The sequence below is a fragment of the Neltuma alba genome, unplaced genomic scaffold, assembly GCF_004799145.2.
Source record: "Neltuma alba isolate B1F8T4 unplaced genomic scaffold, ASM479914v2 tig00011324_pilon, whole genome shotgun sequence".
NCBI lineage: Eukaryota > Viridiplantae > Streptophyta > Magnoliopsida > Fabales > Fabaceae > Neltuma > Neltuma alba.
The window spans coordinates 283563-304020 of NW_021636031.1; the positions used below are offsets into that span (position 1 = coordinate 283563).

Genomic DNA, 20458 nt, shown 5'->3' on the forward strand with positions numbered 1-20458 from the left:
GACAAAAGGTATGTCATCCTCAAGCCCAGTACATGAAGCCCAAGCGATAGAGACCAACTGATTACGACATTGTGGGCCACAATATGTGAGAGGATGAACAGTAAGCTTATAGATAAGCCAATGGGAAACCAGAATCAAATGAAAATACTTGTGGAACAGTTTCATAGTAAACATAGATACAGTATACTCCTCTCTTTCCGCCCTTGCCGCCGTGAAACACTTTCTGAAAAACAATGAGAAAAGTAAAATTTAATGATCGTTAAGGAGGGGAGGGCCTAACCACCCACATGAGTGAGAGAGTGGGGAGACACTTCGGGTGGGGTGGGTTTTCTTTTCTTTGGGGGGGGGGGGGGGGGCTCCATTAAATATATACATGTGTGTGTGTCCATTAAGATGAAGGCTTACACCAATCTCTCAGTATATTGGGAGAGTCGCTAAAAAATTTTAAACTGCATACACAGCTCACCCCTATATCGCCTTAAACTGGTCTCTCAAGCTTACTACCTCTCAACTGAATTGCTTACAATCATTAATTAAATAGGATATTAATCTCACCGGGCAAAGAAAAAAGAAAATGAAGGGAATAGGGAAAGTTAAAGTAGCAAAAAGCTTGGTGGAGTTTTGGAATTTTGTGCCATCTGATCCGAATGCCACAACCATCCTGTTCAGTCTCTATCATAGCTTTATATCCTGATCAACAATAAAAATAGGGAGAATCACAAATAAAGACCCTTGAATTAGCAAAATCACTCTATGGTCACCTGAATATGCCAAATTACCATGAGGGACCCAGTCTCAAATTGTAAATTTGTAATTATGAAATCATGGCCAAATTACCAAAATACCCCTCTTTATTATTTTTTTTTAAAAAGAAAGCCACTGCCTCACCGGAATCCGACCACCGGCGCCGGAGCTCTGGCGGCCGCTTCCGGCCACTGTCAGCGGCCGGACCCCGGCGTCTGGCCGCCGGAGCTCCGGCACCGGCGGCCGCTTCCGGCGGCCTTCCTTTGTTTTTTTTTTTTGCAACTTTTTTTTTTTAAATAGTGGGGGAAGTGAGGTTGGGGGGATTTGATTCCCTAACCTAATGCTTCCCAAAATGAGGAATCACTATTGAGCCAACAAATTTTTGTTAACATTATGATGCAAAAAAATATATAAGTTAACTCATTTACTCTTGTTCCAGGTGATGACAACAATACATTTAAAAATAACAAGTTCTGATTATAAAATAATAAGTTTGGGATTAAATTTTAACAACACGTTTTTTTATAACAAAACACTTTGTTTCAAATGATAACAACAATACATTTAAAAATAACAAGTTCTGATTATAAACTAACAAGTTTGGGATTAAAATTTAACAACACGTTTTTTTTATAACAACACACTTTGTTTCAAGTGATAACAACAATACATTTAAAAATAACAAGTTCTGATTATAAGATAATAAGTCTGAGATTAAAATTTAACAACATGTTTTTTTATAATATAAAATTTATACTATGATTAATAGATTAAAAATGCCTTATTATAAATACTTTATAATTTATAAGAAGTAGTTTGATTTATAATGAGTTGTATAGATATACAGATTAAAAAGTATTTTTTAGAGAAATAATATATTAAAAATATTTTTATAAGTTATAAATAATTTATTTTTTAAAAGTATAAAATAATTAATTGTTATAAAAAAACGTATTGTTAAATTTTAATCTCAGACTTATTATCTTATAATCAGAACTTGTTATTTTTAAATAAATTGTTGTTATCACTTGAAACAAAGTGTTTTGTTATAAAAAAAACGTGTTGTTAAATTTTAATCCCAAACTTGTTATTTTTAAATGTATTGTTGTTATCACTTGAAACAAAGTGTTTTGTTATAAAAAAAACGTGTTGTTAAATTTTAATCCCAAACTTGTTATTTTATAATCAGAACTTGTTATTTTTAAATGTATTGTGGTTATCACTTGAAACAAAGTGTTTTGTTATAAAAAAAACGTGTTGTTAAAATTTAATCCCAAACTTGTTATTTTATAATCAGAACTTGTTATTTTTAAATGTATTGTTGTCATCACCTGGAACAAGAGTAAATGAGTTAACTTATATATTTTTTTGCATCATAATGTTAACAAAAATTTGTTGGCTTAATGGTGATTCCTCATTTTGGAAAGCATTAGGTTGGGGGATCAAATCCCCCCAACCTCACTTCCCTCACTATTTAAAAAAAAACAGTTACAAAAAAAAAAACAAAGGAAGGCCGCCGGAAGCGGCCGCCGGTGCCGGAGCCCCGGCGGGGTCCGGCCGCCGACAGTGGCCGGAAGCGGCCGCCGGAAGCGGCCGCCGGTGCCGGAGCCCCGGCGGGGTCCGGCCGCCGACAGTGGCCGGAAGCGGCCGCCAGAGCTCCGGCGCCGGTGGCCGGATTCCGATGAGGCAGTGGCTTTCTTTTTAAAAAAAAAAATTAAAGAGGGGTATTTTGGTAATTTGGCCATGATTTCATAATTATAATTTGAGACCGGGTCCCTCATGGTAATTTGATATATTCAGGTGACCATAGAGTGATTTTGCTAATTCAAGGGTCTTTATTTGTGATTTCCCCATAAAAATATATGCTGCCTTTAATTTCTCCCCAGTGATAAGACACACAAGTTTAAAGGAGATTTCATATCTCCTGCAAAACTCTTTACACTGTTTTAAAAATAATTAATTATTTTTCCCTAAAAGCCTTTAAAGTTTAGATAGACAATAAAAAAGAATAAATTTTTGGACATCAATTACTTTCTTTGATACACACACACACACATACTAGATAATTGAGTTTTATAATTAGAGATATGCGGTGAGTATGGTTTTAGTTATTTAATTATATACAGAGTTAAACGGATTAGATTAAAGGAGTTAAAGAAATTACTTAATTTTAACAATTGTGACATGATTATCTTTCTAAAATATTGTTATTTATAAGATTGGATTACATATTAATTTATAAGTTAAATAAATTAATTTTAAAAAATAATAAATAGAGATTAAATAAATTAAAGTCTTATATCTATAATCAACTCCTAACATAATAACAATCCCATAATAGAAGACTAGTTCTAGGGGGCTATCTTCTTTAATTTTCGGCCACATGCCCATACTTCAATTATTAAGCGATGAGAGGAGAAGATAGAATAGAAAGAAAGTGGGGAAATGAACGAGGAGGCCACATTATCACTTTCTTTTGCTGAACATTATTGTTGGTTCTTCAGAGCCCTGTAAATCTACCTACTCATAAAGCTTTTGAATCAAAGCGTGCGTACGTATTTCTCCCTTCAACTTATCAACTCATGATGGCTCAGTCACCACAATCTGGGTCTCAGTCCAAGCCTCTTCCCAACGAGGCGAGCAACCACCAATCGCCAAAAATAGATGACGTTGAAGAAGAGAGTTTCTCCTACGCCATGCAGCTCGCGACCTCCACTGCGATTTCCATGGCGATGCAAACAGCGGTGGAGCTCGGCGTCTTCGACGTCATTCATAGAGCTGGTCACGATGCCCAGCTCTCCGCCGCTGAGATCGCGTCGGAGCTTTCTTGCAAGAACCCCGAAGCGCCTTCTGCGCTCGATCGTGTCCTCCGGCTTTTAGCGTCGCACTCTGTTCTTTCCTGTTCCGTCATTGCCGATGAGGATCGAGAGCCAGGGTGTTTTCGACGAGTGTATGGCCTCTGTCCAGTGGCCAAATTCTTCGCGAGAAATGAGGATGGGGTGTCGTTGGGCCCTCTTATTGTGTTGAATCAAGATAAGGTCTTAATTGATAGCTGGTTAGTATGTCTTTTTTCCTAAACACAAAACCAAAACTAGTTAGAGATTCAATTCGGATCTACTCATGATAATTACACGTGTTAAAAAATTTTCACTCTAAAAATACAAATAATTAACAAAAGTATTTTAAAGAAGATAATATTTGACAAATAATTAATTTTTTTAATATTTATGAATTAGTTATCTAACTCTTATATTGAGGATTGGGGATAATATTATAAGAATATATATGGACCTTTGTCTTAAGATGAAAAGAAAAATAGTGCAATTGAAAATTGTTTTTTGCCAGCGAGTGTAATTAAATATTGGATTCATTAATTATGACTTTAATATATATATATATATATATATATATAAAAAGCTATTACTGTAAACTTGACAAGTACAGAAATTTTAGGCGAGAATTGAAGAATGCAATATGTGAAGGAGGTGTGGCTTTCAATAGGGTGCACGGCTCACATGTTTTCGAGTATCCGAGATTGGATTCAAGGTTTAATGATGTCTTCAACAAGGCAATGGTGAATCAGACCACCTTAGTTGTGACCAAAATTCTTGAATCCTACCGAGGTTTCGAGGACATCACCCGACTCGTCGACGTTGGTGGAGGTCTTGGGGTTACTCTAAGCTTGATCACTAATAAATATCCTCACATTCAAGGAATCAATTTCGACCTGCCTCATGTCATACAGCACGCTCCTCCTTATCCTGGTATGTCATCGCACACTGAATTGGGAACTCTCTGAAACGTTCACGTAAGCTTTTCTTGAAACAAAGCAAACAATTATCGGTGAATTAAATCAATGATTGTGACGTTGTAGGAGTCGAACATGTGGGAGGAGATATGTTTGAAAGTGTGCCTCAAGGAGATGCCATCTTCATGAAGGTGGGGTTATTAGTAGTGATTATTATACAATCAATATGATAATGAGAGGTTAATTAATTTCGGCTTTATTGGGCTAAACTTTGTAGTGGATACTTCGCGATTGGAGTGATGAATGGTGCTTGAAGCTGTTGAAGAACTGTCACAATGCCATTCCTGAAGATGGAAAAGTGATTGTGGTGGACGCAGTTTTGCCCACTATACCAGAGACTTCTGCTGCTGCAAAGAGCACCTCCCAGCTTGATCTGATAATGCTGACTCATCACCCAGGTGGCAGAGAGAGAAGTGAGCAAGAGTTCATGGAATTGGCGACGGCAGCAGGGTTTAATGGCATTAGATATGAATGTTTTGTTCGTAACTATAGGATTATGGAATTCTTCAAATAGATGTTTCTATTTTCTGAGAGTATTATTATGCATTTTATAACTAAATATGATAATTTTATTTGCGTTCTGTAATCCAACAGCGTCATTATGAAGAAGTGGAAGAATATAAATCGGATATGGAATTATGGTATGGTTACCCTACAATTCTTCCTCTCTCATCACATCATACATTCCGTAACGACATATATTTCTTTTCAATGATGACAGTGGCTGTGTATTACTCAACTCCGTAATACCTAAAATTCATATAGACCGCTAAAAGAGGCTTCAAGACTGTAACACCTAAAATCATCCTTGAGGTGAGATCTAACTAAATAGGTTTTTTAAGAAATGTAATTCTGAATGAATCCCAAAGTGTATCTATAGAAATAGATGCGATCTGCTCATGAGTTGTGCCTGCAGATAACAAATAGATGGGAGAGAATATTCTTGCACTACCTACCTAAATGAGGCGCCATAAATTTGTTGTTTTTGCCACCCCTGAATACTGTACGAGATAATGGTGGAAATGAGAAGAAAGTTACATTTATTTTCAGTTCTATTGCCCTTTCACCGGACGCTGTGATTGGTCCAGCACCCGACCTCATAGACACTCATCGTCCTGCGCTGTGCCGGAATTTCGCCTATGGTGAATATTACCGCCAGTTCTGGAACAGAGGCCTTGCCAAGGAGACTTGCCTCGACTTGGTTAATGCTGATTAAATGATTAAATCGTGTTTTAAATTTTAAATTTTTAATTTAATTGCCCAGTTGTAGCTCCGATCCCTTTAATTTCATCCGCATATGTATGACCTTCGTAGTTGATGGATTTTAATTCCCAGTTTGACAAATATCTCTATTGGTTTACGTGGTTAGTGATGTGAGCAATATGATAAATAATTAACAAAAGATACTTTTGATGACCTTCCTCCTCATAAATAGAGAGATCGTTTATATGAGTTTGGAGCATGGCTAGATCTTCAAATAACAAAACTAGGGATAACTCTTTGACAGGTTATTGTAGAATTTCTTTCTCATATGACTGGTTCTTTGAGAAAATGCACGATTAGGGACAAGTAATTTTTATTTGGTAAGAAAGTGGGCAAAAAAAATTTACTTGGTCAAATAATTTCATACGGAGCTTTTAAAAATTAAAATTTTTTACATTTGTGCCGTTAATACTCTTTTTTTGCGGCACGCAGATTACTTCTGATTTTGCTTTGACTCCGGAAAAAAAATTAGTGTTTTGTTTGATTTCTTGTTTTCAAAACAGTTTTTTATTTTTAAAAATAAAAAAACTTGTTGAGTAATTTGTTTTTAGTTAAGTGTTTTTAAAAACAAAAATTAAAAATATGTTTTAAAAAATAAAAAATCAAAACAATTTTGTTGTTTTTTTTTGTATTTCTTATTTTCTGTTTGAAAAAATTGGGAATCTTTTCTTCTTTACTCAATGACTATTTCTCCACTTGAAGACTTAAGTTATCATCAAAGCTTCACCCTCTAATTTCAGTATGTTTATTCTCAAATTTAATTTTTTACAACAATTATCCAAACAAATTATTTTATTTTTTTGTTTTCAAAACTTGTTATAAAAAAAATTCTATAAAATTTTTCTGATAACAAAAAAAATAGAAACAAACAGGCCCCAATTTTTTTTTCATAAAAATTGAGTTAAATACTTTTTTTCTGGAAAGTATTCTCTTTTTTTTTAACCAAAAAATATGTCATTACAAATAGAAAATATGAGGATAATATTTATATCAAATTTTTTATATTCATTATGTTAAGTTCTCCAATCACACATGACTATGTGTTATATTTTTAAAATGTTAGCATTTAATATTATTTAATTATAAATCTATGCGAAAAAAAGGTACATAACCATATTTTAGTCACTATAAATTTAAATGAATTTTAATAATAATTTTGGTATAATGAATATTAATTTTAGTTATTAATAAATCATAAAAATCAAAATTCTCAATCTTATTGTATTTTGTTATTGTTACAATCAAACTATTATGATATATTTTCTTATATTTTGGTATTAGTTATTATTAATGTTATCATATTTTATTATTTTTAATGAAATTATATTATTTTAATATGACTGGTTTGTTTTTGAGTTAATTTCAGTCTGACCAATTGATTTTTAAACTACTATCTGAATACGGGAAAAAAAAAAGTAGAAGGGAAGAGGTGGGTTTTAATTGCGGCAGTGAAGTAGCAAAGAAAGGAAACCGCACGAGGAGGTCATTTTAAAACACCTGCACGAGCCCAACTCATTAAATGCAAAATGAAATGGACAAAACTCTTTAAATATTTAATATCTCCTACAAAACTCTTTACACGGTCTTAAAATAATTAAATATTTTCCCCTAAACTTCTTTAAAGTTAAAATAGACAATAAGAAAGAATAAATTTTTAGACATTAATTAATTTTTTTGATATATATACATACTAGATAATTGAGTTTTATAATTAGAGATGTGGGGTGAGTGTGGTTTTAGTTATTTAATTTTATACAAAGTTAAATGGATTAGATTAAGGAAGTTAAAAAAATTACTTAATTTTAACAATCGTGACATGATTACCTTCTTAACATATTATTATATATGAAATTAAATTATATATTAATTTATAAGTTAAATAAATTAATTTAAAAAAATAATAAATAGTAATTAAATAAGTTAAAGTCTTAGCCCCTAACATAATAACAATCCCATGATATAAGACTAGTGGCCTAGTGGCCTATCTTCTTTTATTTTCGGCCACATGCCCACACTTCAATTTAACATCTTTCAGTGGGGGGAAATGAACGAAGAGGCCACATTATCACTTTCTTTTTATAAATCTGCCGATTTATAGAGCTTTTGAATCAAAGCATACATATTTCTCCCTTCGACTTACCCACTCATGATGGCTCAGTCACCACAATCTCAGTCTCAGTCCAGGCCTCTTCACAACGAACAGAGCAATCACCAATTACCAATAATAGATGATGTTGAAGAAGAGAGTTTCTCCTACGCCATGCAGCTCGCGACCTCCACTGCGATTTCCATGGCGATGCAAACAGCGGTGGAGCTCGGCGTCTTCGACGTCATTCATAGAGCTGGTCACGGCGCCAAGCTCTCCGCCGCTGAGATCGCGACTGGGCTTTCTTGCAAGAACTCCGAAGCGCCTTCCGCCCTCGATCGTGTCCTCCGGCTTCTAGCGTCGCACTCTGTTCTTACCTGTTCCGTCATCACCGATGAGGATCGAGGGCCGGGGTGTTCCCGACGAGTGTACGGCCTCCGTCCGGTGGCCAAATTCTTCGCGAGAAATGAAGATGGGGTGTCGTTGGGCCCTTTTATTGCGTTGATTCAAGATAAGGTCTTCCTTGATAGCTGGTTAGTGTGTGTGTGTTTTTTTTTTTCATAACAAAAAGTACTAGCTAGAGACTCAATTTAAACCTAGTCATGAGAACTGCACATGTTAAAAATTTTTTATTCTAATGATACACATAATTAATAAAAGTATTTTAGAAAGAACATCAACACCTGATAAATAATTAATTTTTTGATATTTATGAATTTATTATATAACTCTTATATTAAGAATTGACGATAACATTATAGGAATATATATGGATTTTTGTCTTAAGATGAAAAGAAAAATAGTCTAATTGAAAAGTTTTTTGCCAGCGAGTGTAATTAGATATTGGATTCATTAATTATGACTTATAAGGTTAAATTTTAAGCTTACAATAAAAAAAAACGTTAAATTTTATTAAGCTTCTCTAAAGAATGAAAGGAAAAAGGTTCTAAACTACACTACAGAATTATAATTTCCTTAAATTGGATTTTTTACGGTTATACAATCATTCAAGAGGAACTATTGAATCAAGATTCATTTTTCTTCTTTATTGATAATTCGTTTACTCCTTTCCTTTCTATTTGACTCAATTATATATACTAATTTAATTTATTAACTATTGAATACTTGAAAATAGTTTGAAGCTTTTATGATAGAATAAAGATAACCAAATTGGGAGAATTACAATAAGATTCTAAGAAAGAAAAATAATTACTAAAAAGTCTCAATAACAACATAATTAAACAGCTTGTAATGAAGTTTCAAAGTAGAAAATAACAATTTCTAAAACTTATTTTGTAATTATTTTTTTTCTTTAGGACTTGATTATAATTCTCCCTAACCAGTTGACTTTTTACCTCTATTATTATCTCTGGTCTATTGCTTTTGCTTTATTTTAGGTTATCATATCATTTATTTCGCTCTATGAATTACATGTAATATGAAGAAAAATATTTAGAATATTGACAAATAGAAAAGGATTAATATAATTTTTTGTCACTGAAATTTGAGCCTATTTTGGTTTTGGTCTCTCAAATTTCAAACCCGTAATTTTAGCTACCAAAATTTAGTCCATATTAAAATGTTATTCCTTGACGATGCAACAGCTCCTAAAAACAAGTAGTCAAAAGGAGGGGGAAAAAAGAGAGGCTAAAGAGTTTTGTTTTGAGGATCTGTTCTTTTTGTTTCTTTCTATTATTCATACAAGATTCAACTAGGTGTCATTTTGTAAGTTTATATCACTAGTTTAATACTGTTTATGACACTTTAATAGATTTTAATTCTGTCACATCTCAAAAAACTAACTTCATAAAATTGACTAAATTCTAAGTACTAAAACCATGTGTTTAAAATCTGAGACTAAAATCAAATTTTACCCAAATTTTAGAGACCAAAAATTGTATTGGCCTGAAAAATATTTGATCGTCCCAATAATGTATTACAAAAAGTCATTTTCGACTCGCTGTAAACTTGATAAGTATGGAAATTTTAGGCGAGAATTGAAGGATGCAATATGTGAAGGAGGTATAGCGTTCGATAGGGTGCATGGCTCACATGCTTTCGAATATCCGGGATTGGATTCAAGGTTTAACGATGTCTTCAACAAGGCAATGGTGAATCAGACCACCTTAGTTGTGACCAAAATTCTTGAATCCTACGGAGGTTTCGAGGACATCACCCGACTCGTCGACGTTGGTGGAGGTCTTGGGGTTACTCTAAGCTTGATCACTAATAAATATCCTCACGTTCAAGGAATCAATTTCGACCTGCCTCATGTCATCCAGCACGCTCCTCCTTATCCTGGTATGTCATCGCACACTGAATTTGGAACTCTCTGAAGCGTTCACGTAAGCTTTTCTTGAAACAAAACAAACAATTATCGGTGAATTATATCAATGATTGTGACGTTCTAGGAGTCGAACATGTGGGAGGAGATATGTTTGAAAGCGTGCCTCAAGGAGATGCCATCTTCATGAAGGTGGGGTTGTGAGTAGTGATAATTATATAATCAATATGGTAATTAGAGGTTAATTAATTTCAGCTTTATTTTGGTAAACTTTGTAGTGGATACTTCATGATTGGAGTGATGAATGGTGCTTGAAGCTGTTGAAGAACTGTTACAATGCCATTCCTGAAGATGGAAAAGTGGTCGTGGTAGACGCAGTTTTGCCCATTGTACCACAGACTTCTGCTGCGGCAAAGAGCACCTCCCAGCTTGATCTCGTAATGCTGACTCAGAACCCAGGTGGCAAAGAGAGAAGTGAGCAAGAGTTCATGGAATTGGCTACGGCAGCAGGGTTTAGTGGCATCAGATATGAATGTTTTGTTCGTAACTTTTGGATTATGGAATTCTTCAAATAGATATTTCCATTTTCTGAGAGTATTATTACGCATTTTATAATTAACCTAATGATTAAATATGATAATTTAGTTTGCATTCTGTAATCCAACTGTGTTATTCGGAAGAAGTGTGGGAGAATATAAATTGGATATGGAAGTATGGTATGGTTACCCTATAATTCTTCCTCTCTTGTCCCAACATTCCACACAACATATATGTTTCTTTTTGATGATGACAGTAGCTTTACTTAACTCAGTAATACCTAAAATTCATACAGAACGGTAAAAGAGGCTTCAAGACTGTAACACCTAAAATCATCCTTGAGGTGAGATCTAACTAAATATGCTTTTTTAGGAAGCGTAATTCTGAATGAATTGAATGAATCCCAAAGGATATCTATATGAAATAGATGCGATCTGCTCATGAGGTGTGCCTGCAGATAACAAATACAGGGGAGAGAATAGTCCTGTACTGCGTGAATAAGGCGCCATAAATTTATTGTTTTTCCCACCCTTAAAAACTGTACGAGATAATGGTGGAAATGATGTGAAAGTTACGTTTATTTTCAGTACAGATAATCACGTAACATTACGTTGGATAATGTAGTATATGGTCAGAAGCATTTATCAACAACGGTTCCATATCTTCATCGGCAATCCTTGCCCGTGTCAATGACTCCTCTAGGCGCTGCTCCCAGCTACTTCGTTGTATGTTTCTTTTGCTTTTCGCGCAAAAGCTTCTCTGCAATTGCGTTAAGCATGCTTGTCAATGGCATGGTTATGACCAAAAGCAAAGTAATTGGGATTTTGAAAAATATTGTTCAGAACTTGATGGATTGATTGAATTCAAAATTTAAAATGAGTATCAGACTCGCCTGTCTGGCTTGAAAACTAGGTTGTTGTAAGCGAACCACTTTAAAAAGAAACAAAAATGATGAGTTAATAGATGGACCGGCAATATCTGTTACCCAAGAAGCAATAAGAAACAAAAGGATTTTGAGGCCTCAAGATTCTTGACAGACTTATTTCTTCTTCTTCTTTTTTTTTTTTTGGTTGATAAAAGAAGGCCCAAGCCCAACTCACTACTCATGCTCAACTCTTCCTACCCCATTTACACGACAGCTACCCCCCATTCCTCGTATCTTATCTTCTTCGCATAATCCCTTTAAGATCTCAGGTTCCTCTTTCCAGATCTGCAAAGACCCAACCATTTCCAAACTCAACTTCGCAAGAGCGTCTGCCACAGTGTTCGCTTCTCGCCGAATCCACTCTACTTTGACTTCCCACCTTTGATCCATTAATTCAGCAATCTCCTTCCATAAACAACAGGTAAAACTTCCTTCTTTATACTTCCCCTTCAACCTTCTGACAGCTTCTCTCGCATCAACTTCCAATATTACCTTTTTGATTCCCAAATTCCAAGCTACTTCCAGACCTGTCCTTATACCCCAAGCTTCTGCCTCTTCTGGTGTACAGCGTCCTACTTTCGCTGCAAATCCAGAAACCCACTCCCCTTTCTCATCTCTTACCACACCACCACATCCCGCCACTTCCTGCTCTCCCCTACAAGCTCCATCAATGTTAAGCTTGAACCATCCTGCTTCTGGGGCCTTCCAAACTCGTCGCCCTTCTCCTTCAGGATCAACCTCCATTGGCAACACAAGGTTGCATCTTTTCGCCCTCATAATCTCACGACATGAGTTCAAGCATCTGAGGAGTAGGCAGAACGCCCCTTCATCACCTCGCGCCTTACCTGGGTTAAAGATTCTCACATTCCTTCGTTTCCATAGGTTCCAACAAATCACCCCAAAGCAAATATTCCAAGGTATTCCTCGAAATCTCTCCTCATTTTTTAAATTCAGCTTAATCCATTGGTTTGTCTGCTGGTTAATACTATATCTTCTTAACCCATCCATCATACTCCAAACCTCCCTTGCCTTCGAACAGTCACGTAAAATATGACTGGTAGTCTCTAACTCCTGACATACATCACAACTCCCTGACACACCGAGCCTCTGATTCCTCAACGCATTAGTATGTAATCTGTCATTGGTAGCTAGCCAGAGGAACAACCTTACTCTCTCCAGCCCTTTCCATTTCCAAATTAGGTCCCAGTCTTTCCCCTTAACTCCCCACTTCCTCTCTTCTAACAGTTTATAGGCACTCTTCACAGTGAATCTGCCGTCTCTATTTCCTCTCCATAGATCCTTATCTCTTCCTCCATCCCCTCTCGGCGGGGCTTTTCCCAAATCTTCCCAACAACTTCTTGGGAAACAATGAGTTCAATTAGCTCCTTATTCCACTGTCCCTCCTCAGTTACCATATCAGCAACCCTACAATCACTTTCTACTAAATCTTCACCCCTTTTGAAATCCTGTAGAACAGTTTCATTATCAACCCATCTATCCCTCCAAAACAGCGTGTTTTGACCATTCCCCACACCTTTCCAACTAAAATTACTAACCTCTTCCCAAACTCTTCCCAAATCCTTCCATAACGTTGACGCCGAAGCTCTGACTATGGGGAAACCAGTTATTTCCCTTCCATCATTATACTTATTTAACAGTACCTCCCTCCACAATCCTCCACTTTGAGCCTTCAGTTTCCACGCAAGTTTCATCAGACACGCTTTATTCATACTAGTCAAGTTTAGAATGCCCAACCCCCCATACTGTCTTGGCCTTTGCATCTGATTCCAGTTCACTAAGTGCATCTTCCTTACTTCATTATCATGCCCCCACACAAAACATCTCTGTGCTTTCTCAATCCCATCGATAATCCCCTTCGGAATCTCAGTCACCATCATAGGATAGATCGGTATGGCACCAATCACTGACTTAGCCAAGGTTACACGTCCCGCCATACTCAAGCATCTCACCTTCCATCCTGCTAGTCTGCTCTTTACTTTATTCAACACAGACACAAATTTTCTACTTTTTGCGTTACCATAGCTCAGCGGTAGCCCCAGATAATCTCCCAAGTCATCCACTATACGGAGCCCAGTCCCACCTACAAGCTCTCTACCGTACTCTTTACTTACATTCTTGGAGAAAAGAATAGCCGACTTGGTAAAATTTACCTTCTGCCCTGTTAGATGACAAAAGGACTCTAGACATTCCATTGTACACTGCATTTGTTCCTTAGTAGCCTCCCCAAATATCATCAGATCATCAGCAAACATTAGATGAGTAACCATAGGACCCTCCCTACCAATCTTGATTGACCTCCACCTTCCACTACTCTGCATCTTCTGAATAATATGCGTGAGTTTTTCCATAGCCAAAACAAAAATGTAAGGGGAAAGAGGATCCCCTTGTCTAACACCTCTTTCTGGGCAAAACACTTCTGTCTTCTCCCCATTCCATAAAACTTGCATTGCCACAGTGCTAACACACTGCATAATTAAGCCCTTCATCTTACTTCCCATCCCTAATTCCTCCAGCATTACACTGATAAAGTCCCACTTTAATCTATCGTACGCTTTTTCAAGGTCTAACTTCATAGCAAAATACCCTCTTCCTCCTCGGGTTCCCTTCATCGAATGCAATACCTCCTGCACGACAACAATGTTATCTTGTATGTGCCTGCCTGGTACAAAGCTGACTTGATTCGGGGCAACCAATCTATCCATTACCCTCTTCATTCTTGCTACAATTACTTTAGAAATGCATTTGTATATTACGTTACAGAGTGCTATAGGTCTCATTTGTTGTAAATGCTCTGGCCTATCAATCTTTGGACCAAGAACCAAAAGCGTTTTATTTATGTCATCCATCGCCCTTTCTCCTGTCCAAACCTCTCTTACAAACTTCCAAACCTCCTTCCCCACAATCTCCCATTCCTTTTGGAAAAACAAAGCTGGATATCCGTCAACACCTGGGGCTTTAAAGGCCCCTATGTTGAACATAGCATTCTTCACTTCCTCTTCCGCAAGCGGTCTCTCCAACCTCCTAACCTCCTCATCCTTCAGAACAGGAAAAGTGCAAACTCCCTGTTCCACTGAGTCCCCAGCTGATTCCTCTACAGCATCTACTGAAAATAAACTTTTATAGAAGTTTACTGCCATCTTCTTCAACTCTTCTTGATTTTCCTCCCATTCACCATCATCTTTTTTCAACATAACTACTCTATTTCTTCTCCTTCTATTTATAGTTCTAATATGATAAAACCGTGTATTTCTGTCTCCATCGTTGATCCAATCACCTCTTGACTTCTGGTACCAAAGGATCTCTTCCTGTTTCAATATCTCTTCCAGTTCTCTCTGTAACTTCTTTTCCAATTTAAACAGTCCTCCGTCACTTCTTCTACTTATCTGTCTCTGAATTCCATCCAATCTAACCAATATGGATCTTTTCCGTTTTTGAATATTTTTGAACACCTCCCTGTTCCAACTTTGCAGCTTTCCCCTTAGTTCCTTCAGGTTATTACTCACTACCCCCCCTTTCTTCCAGTTTTCCCTTAACATTGACTCAAACTTCTCATGTAAGAGCCATGCTGCTTCAAACCTAAATGGTTTCTCTCCCCTCCACTCCCTATCCTCCTTTAAGACTAGCAAAAGAGGGTGATGATCAGAGCACTCAAGCCTTGGCAACACTCTGATTCCAGCTTCTTGAAACTTTGTCCTCCATGCTATGTTACAAAGTCCCCTATCCAATCTTTCAAACACCCTGTTATATCCTGGGATTAGAGGCCCCTTCCAAGTGAATCGATTTCCATACGTCTGTACATCCATCAATCCACACTGATCAATTCTTTCAATGAACTTACTACACTTCCAAACATTCACAGGAGCTCCCCCACTCTTTTCTTGCTCCCCTCTTATATCATTTAAATCACCAATCAACAACCATGGCCCCCTTTCTCTTTCAGCAACCTCTATCATTTTGCACCAAAACTCCTGTTTCTCGCATTCTCTTGGGCAAACATAGGCAAAAGTAACTTTCCACGAATCCTCATTGGCAAATTGGATTTCGCAGTGCCCAAACTGTTTATCCATCTCCTCCATCTTTATAGTCACCTTGTCCTCCACCCAGGCGATCCAGATCCCACCAGAAAACCCAGCCCCCGGGATGACTGTCACTTTTCTAAAGCCCATACTCCTCATCAATCCCTCTGCTCTACCACCATCTACTCTTGTTTCTAATAAAACCACTACATCTGGATTTTTCTCCTTCACCAAAAAATTCAAACCTCTCTTCAAACCCCTTCCTCCAGCACCTCTGCAATTCCACACCAAAATTTTTTGATTCATAAACATTAAAAAACTTTTCAAGAGAATAGGACAATCAGTCAAGGGCCATCACAACCTTCCCCACTTCAAACTCCAAGTCACACTGCCCAGTATTCACCTCAAACACAGCTTCTTCTAGATCTGGGGGTCTTCCACTTGTTGTACCTTCCATTAGTGCATCCTTGTCTCCTGAAATTGGAACCATGGCCCCTCTATTATTGTCAACTTCTTTCAAACATTCTCTTTCCCAAGTTAATCGTCTCACAACCTCTTTTTGCCCCGAAATAAACTCAATTCCTGCTTTGGCTTCTCTTTCCTTTCTTCTCACCACCATTCTTCTTTCCTTATCCTCCCTTATGTTTCCAACCTCATTATTCTCCTTTTTAGGCCCCTTCAAAGATTCAAGGTCCTGTTGTCATCTATTTTGCTTGATCCGTTCTTTAACTTCCTTCCAGGACTCAGGGTTTGCTCCTTGAGTAATCAGTAAAGGATTCACAGTTTCAGAGGTTTGCTTCTCTTCCTCTACCTCTTCTACTACCAATGCTGTAAATCTGGAACCTGAGCTCTTGCGTACCCCTCCAGTACTACCAGTCCCTCCACGCCTAGTCCTCCTTTCCTTCCTCACCGTCATCCAAGCTCCATAGAGTTTTTCCTTCTTTTCTGTCTCCCCACTTCCATCCTCCTCCATATGCTCCTCCCTTCTAGAATTAGCCTCATCCCCAGCCTTTTCACTACAATCTCTCTCAAAATGCCCATACCTCCCACATCCATAACAGAGAAGATGTAAACCTTCATATTCTACATCATATTCTTTCCCTTCAAAAATAATCCTAGGCAGTAAGGGCTCTCTTAAATTCACCTGAACCCCCAGCCTCGCAAAGCTTCCTCTGGTTAACAAGGAAGTAGCTAGATCCACCTTCACAGTATTACTAATCCTATCTCCTATTGCTGCCAGAATCGTCTCCTCATATGCTTCCAGAGGAAAATCTGTTAGCCTCACCCATACTATAACATCCTCAATTGATTCCATCAACGGATCAAAGTTCCTCCTCCACTTTCTAACCGTCAAATAATGATCCTAGATCATCCAAGGACCTCCCGCTTGAGCTTGCTCATAATCAGATTTGTTAGAGAAAGTTACCACAAAAAAATCATTTCTCAGATCAACTACTGAAACTACTCCATCCCTAGCCCACATTCTTTGCAACCTCTCTTCCATCTTGCCCAATCCAAGTTTCCAGCCCAACAATTTAACAATTAGGCTCAACTCAAATGGCCGACAGATATAATCTACTACTTCTTCAGAAAGAATGAATTCAGGAATAGTAGTATTACCTCTCTTGTGATCAATAATCCGAATCCCTTCCTTGATCTTTTCTTTCTGCAAACGCGCCCTACTTGATGATTCTTCCTTCCCATTCGAGCTTACTCCTTTTAAAGTATCACTAAACGATCTGGTATGTCCTTCAAAATCCATGTCCATTGCTCTCCCATCATCATTCCTTACTTTCTTCTTGTTTCGATGCAGGAGATCTGCCTCCTCCGTCGTGTGCCGCCCAGAATCGTTCAAGCTCGGAAAGTCCGCCAACGAGAGCAAACTTCGACTCATCGCGTTTGGTTTTCTTCTTCTTCTTTTGATATTATAAAGCATTTCCCTGGATTAGCATAGTGCATTGAAAGCTTCACTGTCCTAGTGTTTTCAAAAGAAGCAAACTTAGATCTCGAGGTTCTGAACAAATTGTTATAAGCATTAATTGAGAAGGGTGAATGATATACGGTGATAACAGAAGCGAAGAATATTGAACTTACCTCAGCGTAGCCAATGCTAGAGCCGGGAAAACGGGCCGAGCCCATCGGGCCGGCCCGTTTAGGCCCTGAAATTATGAGGGCCGGGCTTGATATTTTTCTGTTAAAATGAGAAATAAGCCCTGGAGGGCTGAGGGCTTAAAAGGGCCGGCCCTGGAGGGCCGCGGGCTGGCCCTTTTAAGCCCTTTTATAATTTTTTATTTTTTTAATTTTTTTATATAATATTAATGTTATTAATTTTTTACATTGTTAATAATATTTCAAATATTTAGTTATTATTATCATTTTAAAATTAAATTTAGTTTTAGACAATAATTTATCCAATTAAATTTTTAAAAAATGGGTTAATTTGGACTTTAATAACGATTTGATTTATATTATATGCGTTGATATTTTTAAACTATATATATATTTGATAATAGAATATTTTTATACTTATGTAACTTGTGATTCTATAATTTGAATTAGAAATTCATGAGTTTCAACAACAATGTTTCTCACATTAAAGTAAAATAAAAGTTAGATTGCAAAATTTAAAAATAAAATTCTTATAAAGAAGAAAAACTTGATATTTTTGTTACGAATGAAAAGCATACTTATGAAGAAAAGTAATTAATTATAGTGATGATGAAGTTTCAAAAGATTAATGATAGTGTTTATTTATTATACAATTGCATTATAGATAAAACTTTTAGATGTTATCTTGTTAATGAATGTTTTAGATGTTGATGAATATTTATATATGATAATATTTTATATTTGTGACTTAATTTTATTCATATTTATGTCTTTTATTAATAATTTCATTGGTTTATTTTTATATTTTTATAAAAAATATGATAAATATAAGAAATAGTATTTTTTCTTAAATGGGCCAAAAGCCCGCGGGCCGACCCTGGCCCTGCAGCTTAAGGGCCGGGCCTAGCAAATTAGAGTATTTTTAAAATTTCAGTCCTAGAGGGCCGGCCCTTTTAAGCCCGCCAGCCCTGAAGGATCGGCCCTGATTCCCAGCTCTAACCAATGCCCACAACCTCAAGCATCCCAGGAATCAAAGGAAGCCTATCGATTGCCTGTTTTAGGAGATAGCCATTAATAGTTTCCAACTGAGCTAAACGAAACTTGAAACTGGCTGTAAATAGTAGGACGTTATGATCAGACAATACAAAAAAGCTGATGCAAGGTTTGGTTTTGGTATGTGGTGAAAGCGATAAGCAGCGACAGGTACAAGTGTGTGTTGCACCGAGCAGTCGTGAACTGCGCGAAGGAGAGAATGTCTATCCCAACGTTCTATTGCACATCACCGGACGCTGTGATTGGTCCGACACCCGACCTCATAGACACTCATCATCCTGCGCTGTGCCGGGATTTCACCTTCGGTGAATACTACCACCAGTTCTGGAACAGAGGCCTCGCCAAGGAAACTTGCCTCGTCTTGTTTAAGGCTGATTGAATCATTAAATCATATTTTTAGCTTTAAATTTTTAATTTAATTGCCCACTTGTGGCTCCGATCCTTTTAGTTTCATCCACATATGTATGACCCAGTTCTTCATGGTTAATGGATTTTAATTCCCTGGTTGACAAATATCTCTATTGATTTACGCGGTCAGTGACGGGAGCCATATGATAAATAATTAACAAAAAATACTTTTGATGACCTTCTTCCTCATAAATGGAGAGATCGTTTACATGAATTTAGAGCATGACTAAATTTTCAAATGACAAGACTAAAGATAACTCTTAGACAGCTCGTTGCAAAATTTGTTTCTCATATGACTAGCTCTTTAAGAAAATGGTTTACTTAGATGATTTCCTATACTCCTATACAACTTCTTGGATTTGAAAATCCTGAATCATTTGTTGGTGCTATTCACAGAAAATTCTCAAGAGATTTTAATATTATCCTATTTTCATTTATGGTCACTCTATGTAAAATAACACATATACGAGTAGTTGTTTTAAGTTGTTTTATTAATAGACATTATAAAATGCACAATTACGGACAAGTAATTTACTTGGTAAAATAATTTCATACGGAGCTTTTAAAAATTAAAATTTTTTACATTTGTGTTGTTAATGCTCATTTTCTACAGCAGACCGATTACTTCTGATTTTGCTTTGACTCCGGAAAAAAAAAAAAACTAAGGGCTTATTTGGATTCTTGTTTTGAAAATAATTTTTTGTTTTTAAAAACAGAAAAACAAAAAAACTTGTTTGGCAATTTGTTTTTAGTTGATTGTTTTAAAAACCAAAAAACAAAAATATATTTTTAAAAACTGAAAACCAAAACAACTTTTGCATGTCTTTTTGTTTTTACTTTTGTGTTTTTTTATTTTTATTTTTTGAAAATTTGGAGAAATCTTCTTCTCTACTACTTACTACTTATCATTACAGGTAATAACTACCACTTGTCAAAGTATAATTTTTTAAATTTTTTTTCACATATGATTTTTAAAAAATTATTTTCCAAACAATTTTTTTTGTTTTTTGTTTCCAAAACTTGTTCTTAAAAACAATTTTATAAAATTTTTTTGAGAATAAGAAAACAAAGAACAAAAACAAACAGGCCCTAAAGCTTTGTTTGGTTTCTTGTTTTAAAAACAGTTTTTTGTTTTTAAAAATAAAAAACTTGTTTAGTAATTTATTTTTAGTTAAGTGTTTTTAAAAAAAAATAAAAATATGTT

The 20458-nt window shown here is 36.2% G+C and overlaps 2 protein-coding genes across 2 annotated transcripts; both read left to right on the forward strand.

Moving 5' to 3' along the window:
• Nucleotides 1-3380: 3380 nt before the first annotated feature.
• Nucleotides 3381-5196, forward strand: LOC114711997 (caffeic acid 3-O-methyltransferase 1-like). Its single transcript, XM_028896446.1, has 4 exons — nucleotides 3381-3799; nucleotides 4198-4508; nucleotides 4619-4683; nucleotides 4770-5196. Exons 1-4 carry the CDS (start codon nucleotides 3441-3443, stop codon nucleotides 5064-5066), a joined length of 1032 nt encoding a protein of 343 aa, XP_028752279.1. The 5' UTR covers nucleotides 3381-3440; the 3' UTR covers nucleotides 5067-5196.
• Nucleotides 5197-8045: 2849 nt separating this feature from the next.
• Nucleotides 8046-10777, forward strand: LOC114711995 (anthranilate N-methyltransferase). Its single transcript, XM_028896445.1, has 4 exons — nucleotides 8046-8434; nucleotides 9892-10202; nucleotides 10313-10377; nucleotides 10464-10777. Exons 1-4 carry the CDS (start codon nucleotides 8076-8078, stop codon nucleotides 10758-10760), a joined length of 1032 nt encoding a protein of 343 aa, XP_028752278.1. The 5' UTR covers nucleotides 8046-8075; the 3' UTR covers nucleotides 10761-10777.
• The last annotated feature ends 9681 nt before the right edge of the window (nucleotides 10778-20458 follow it).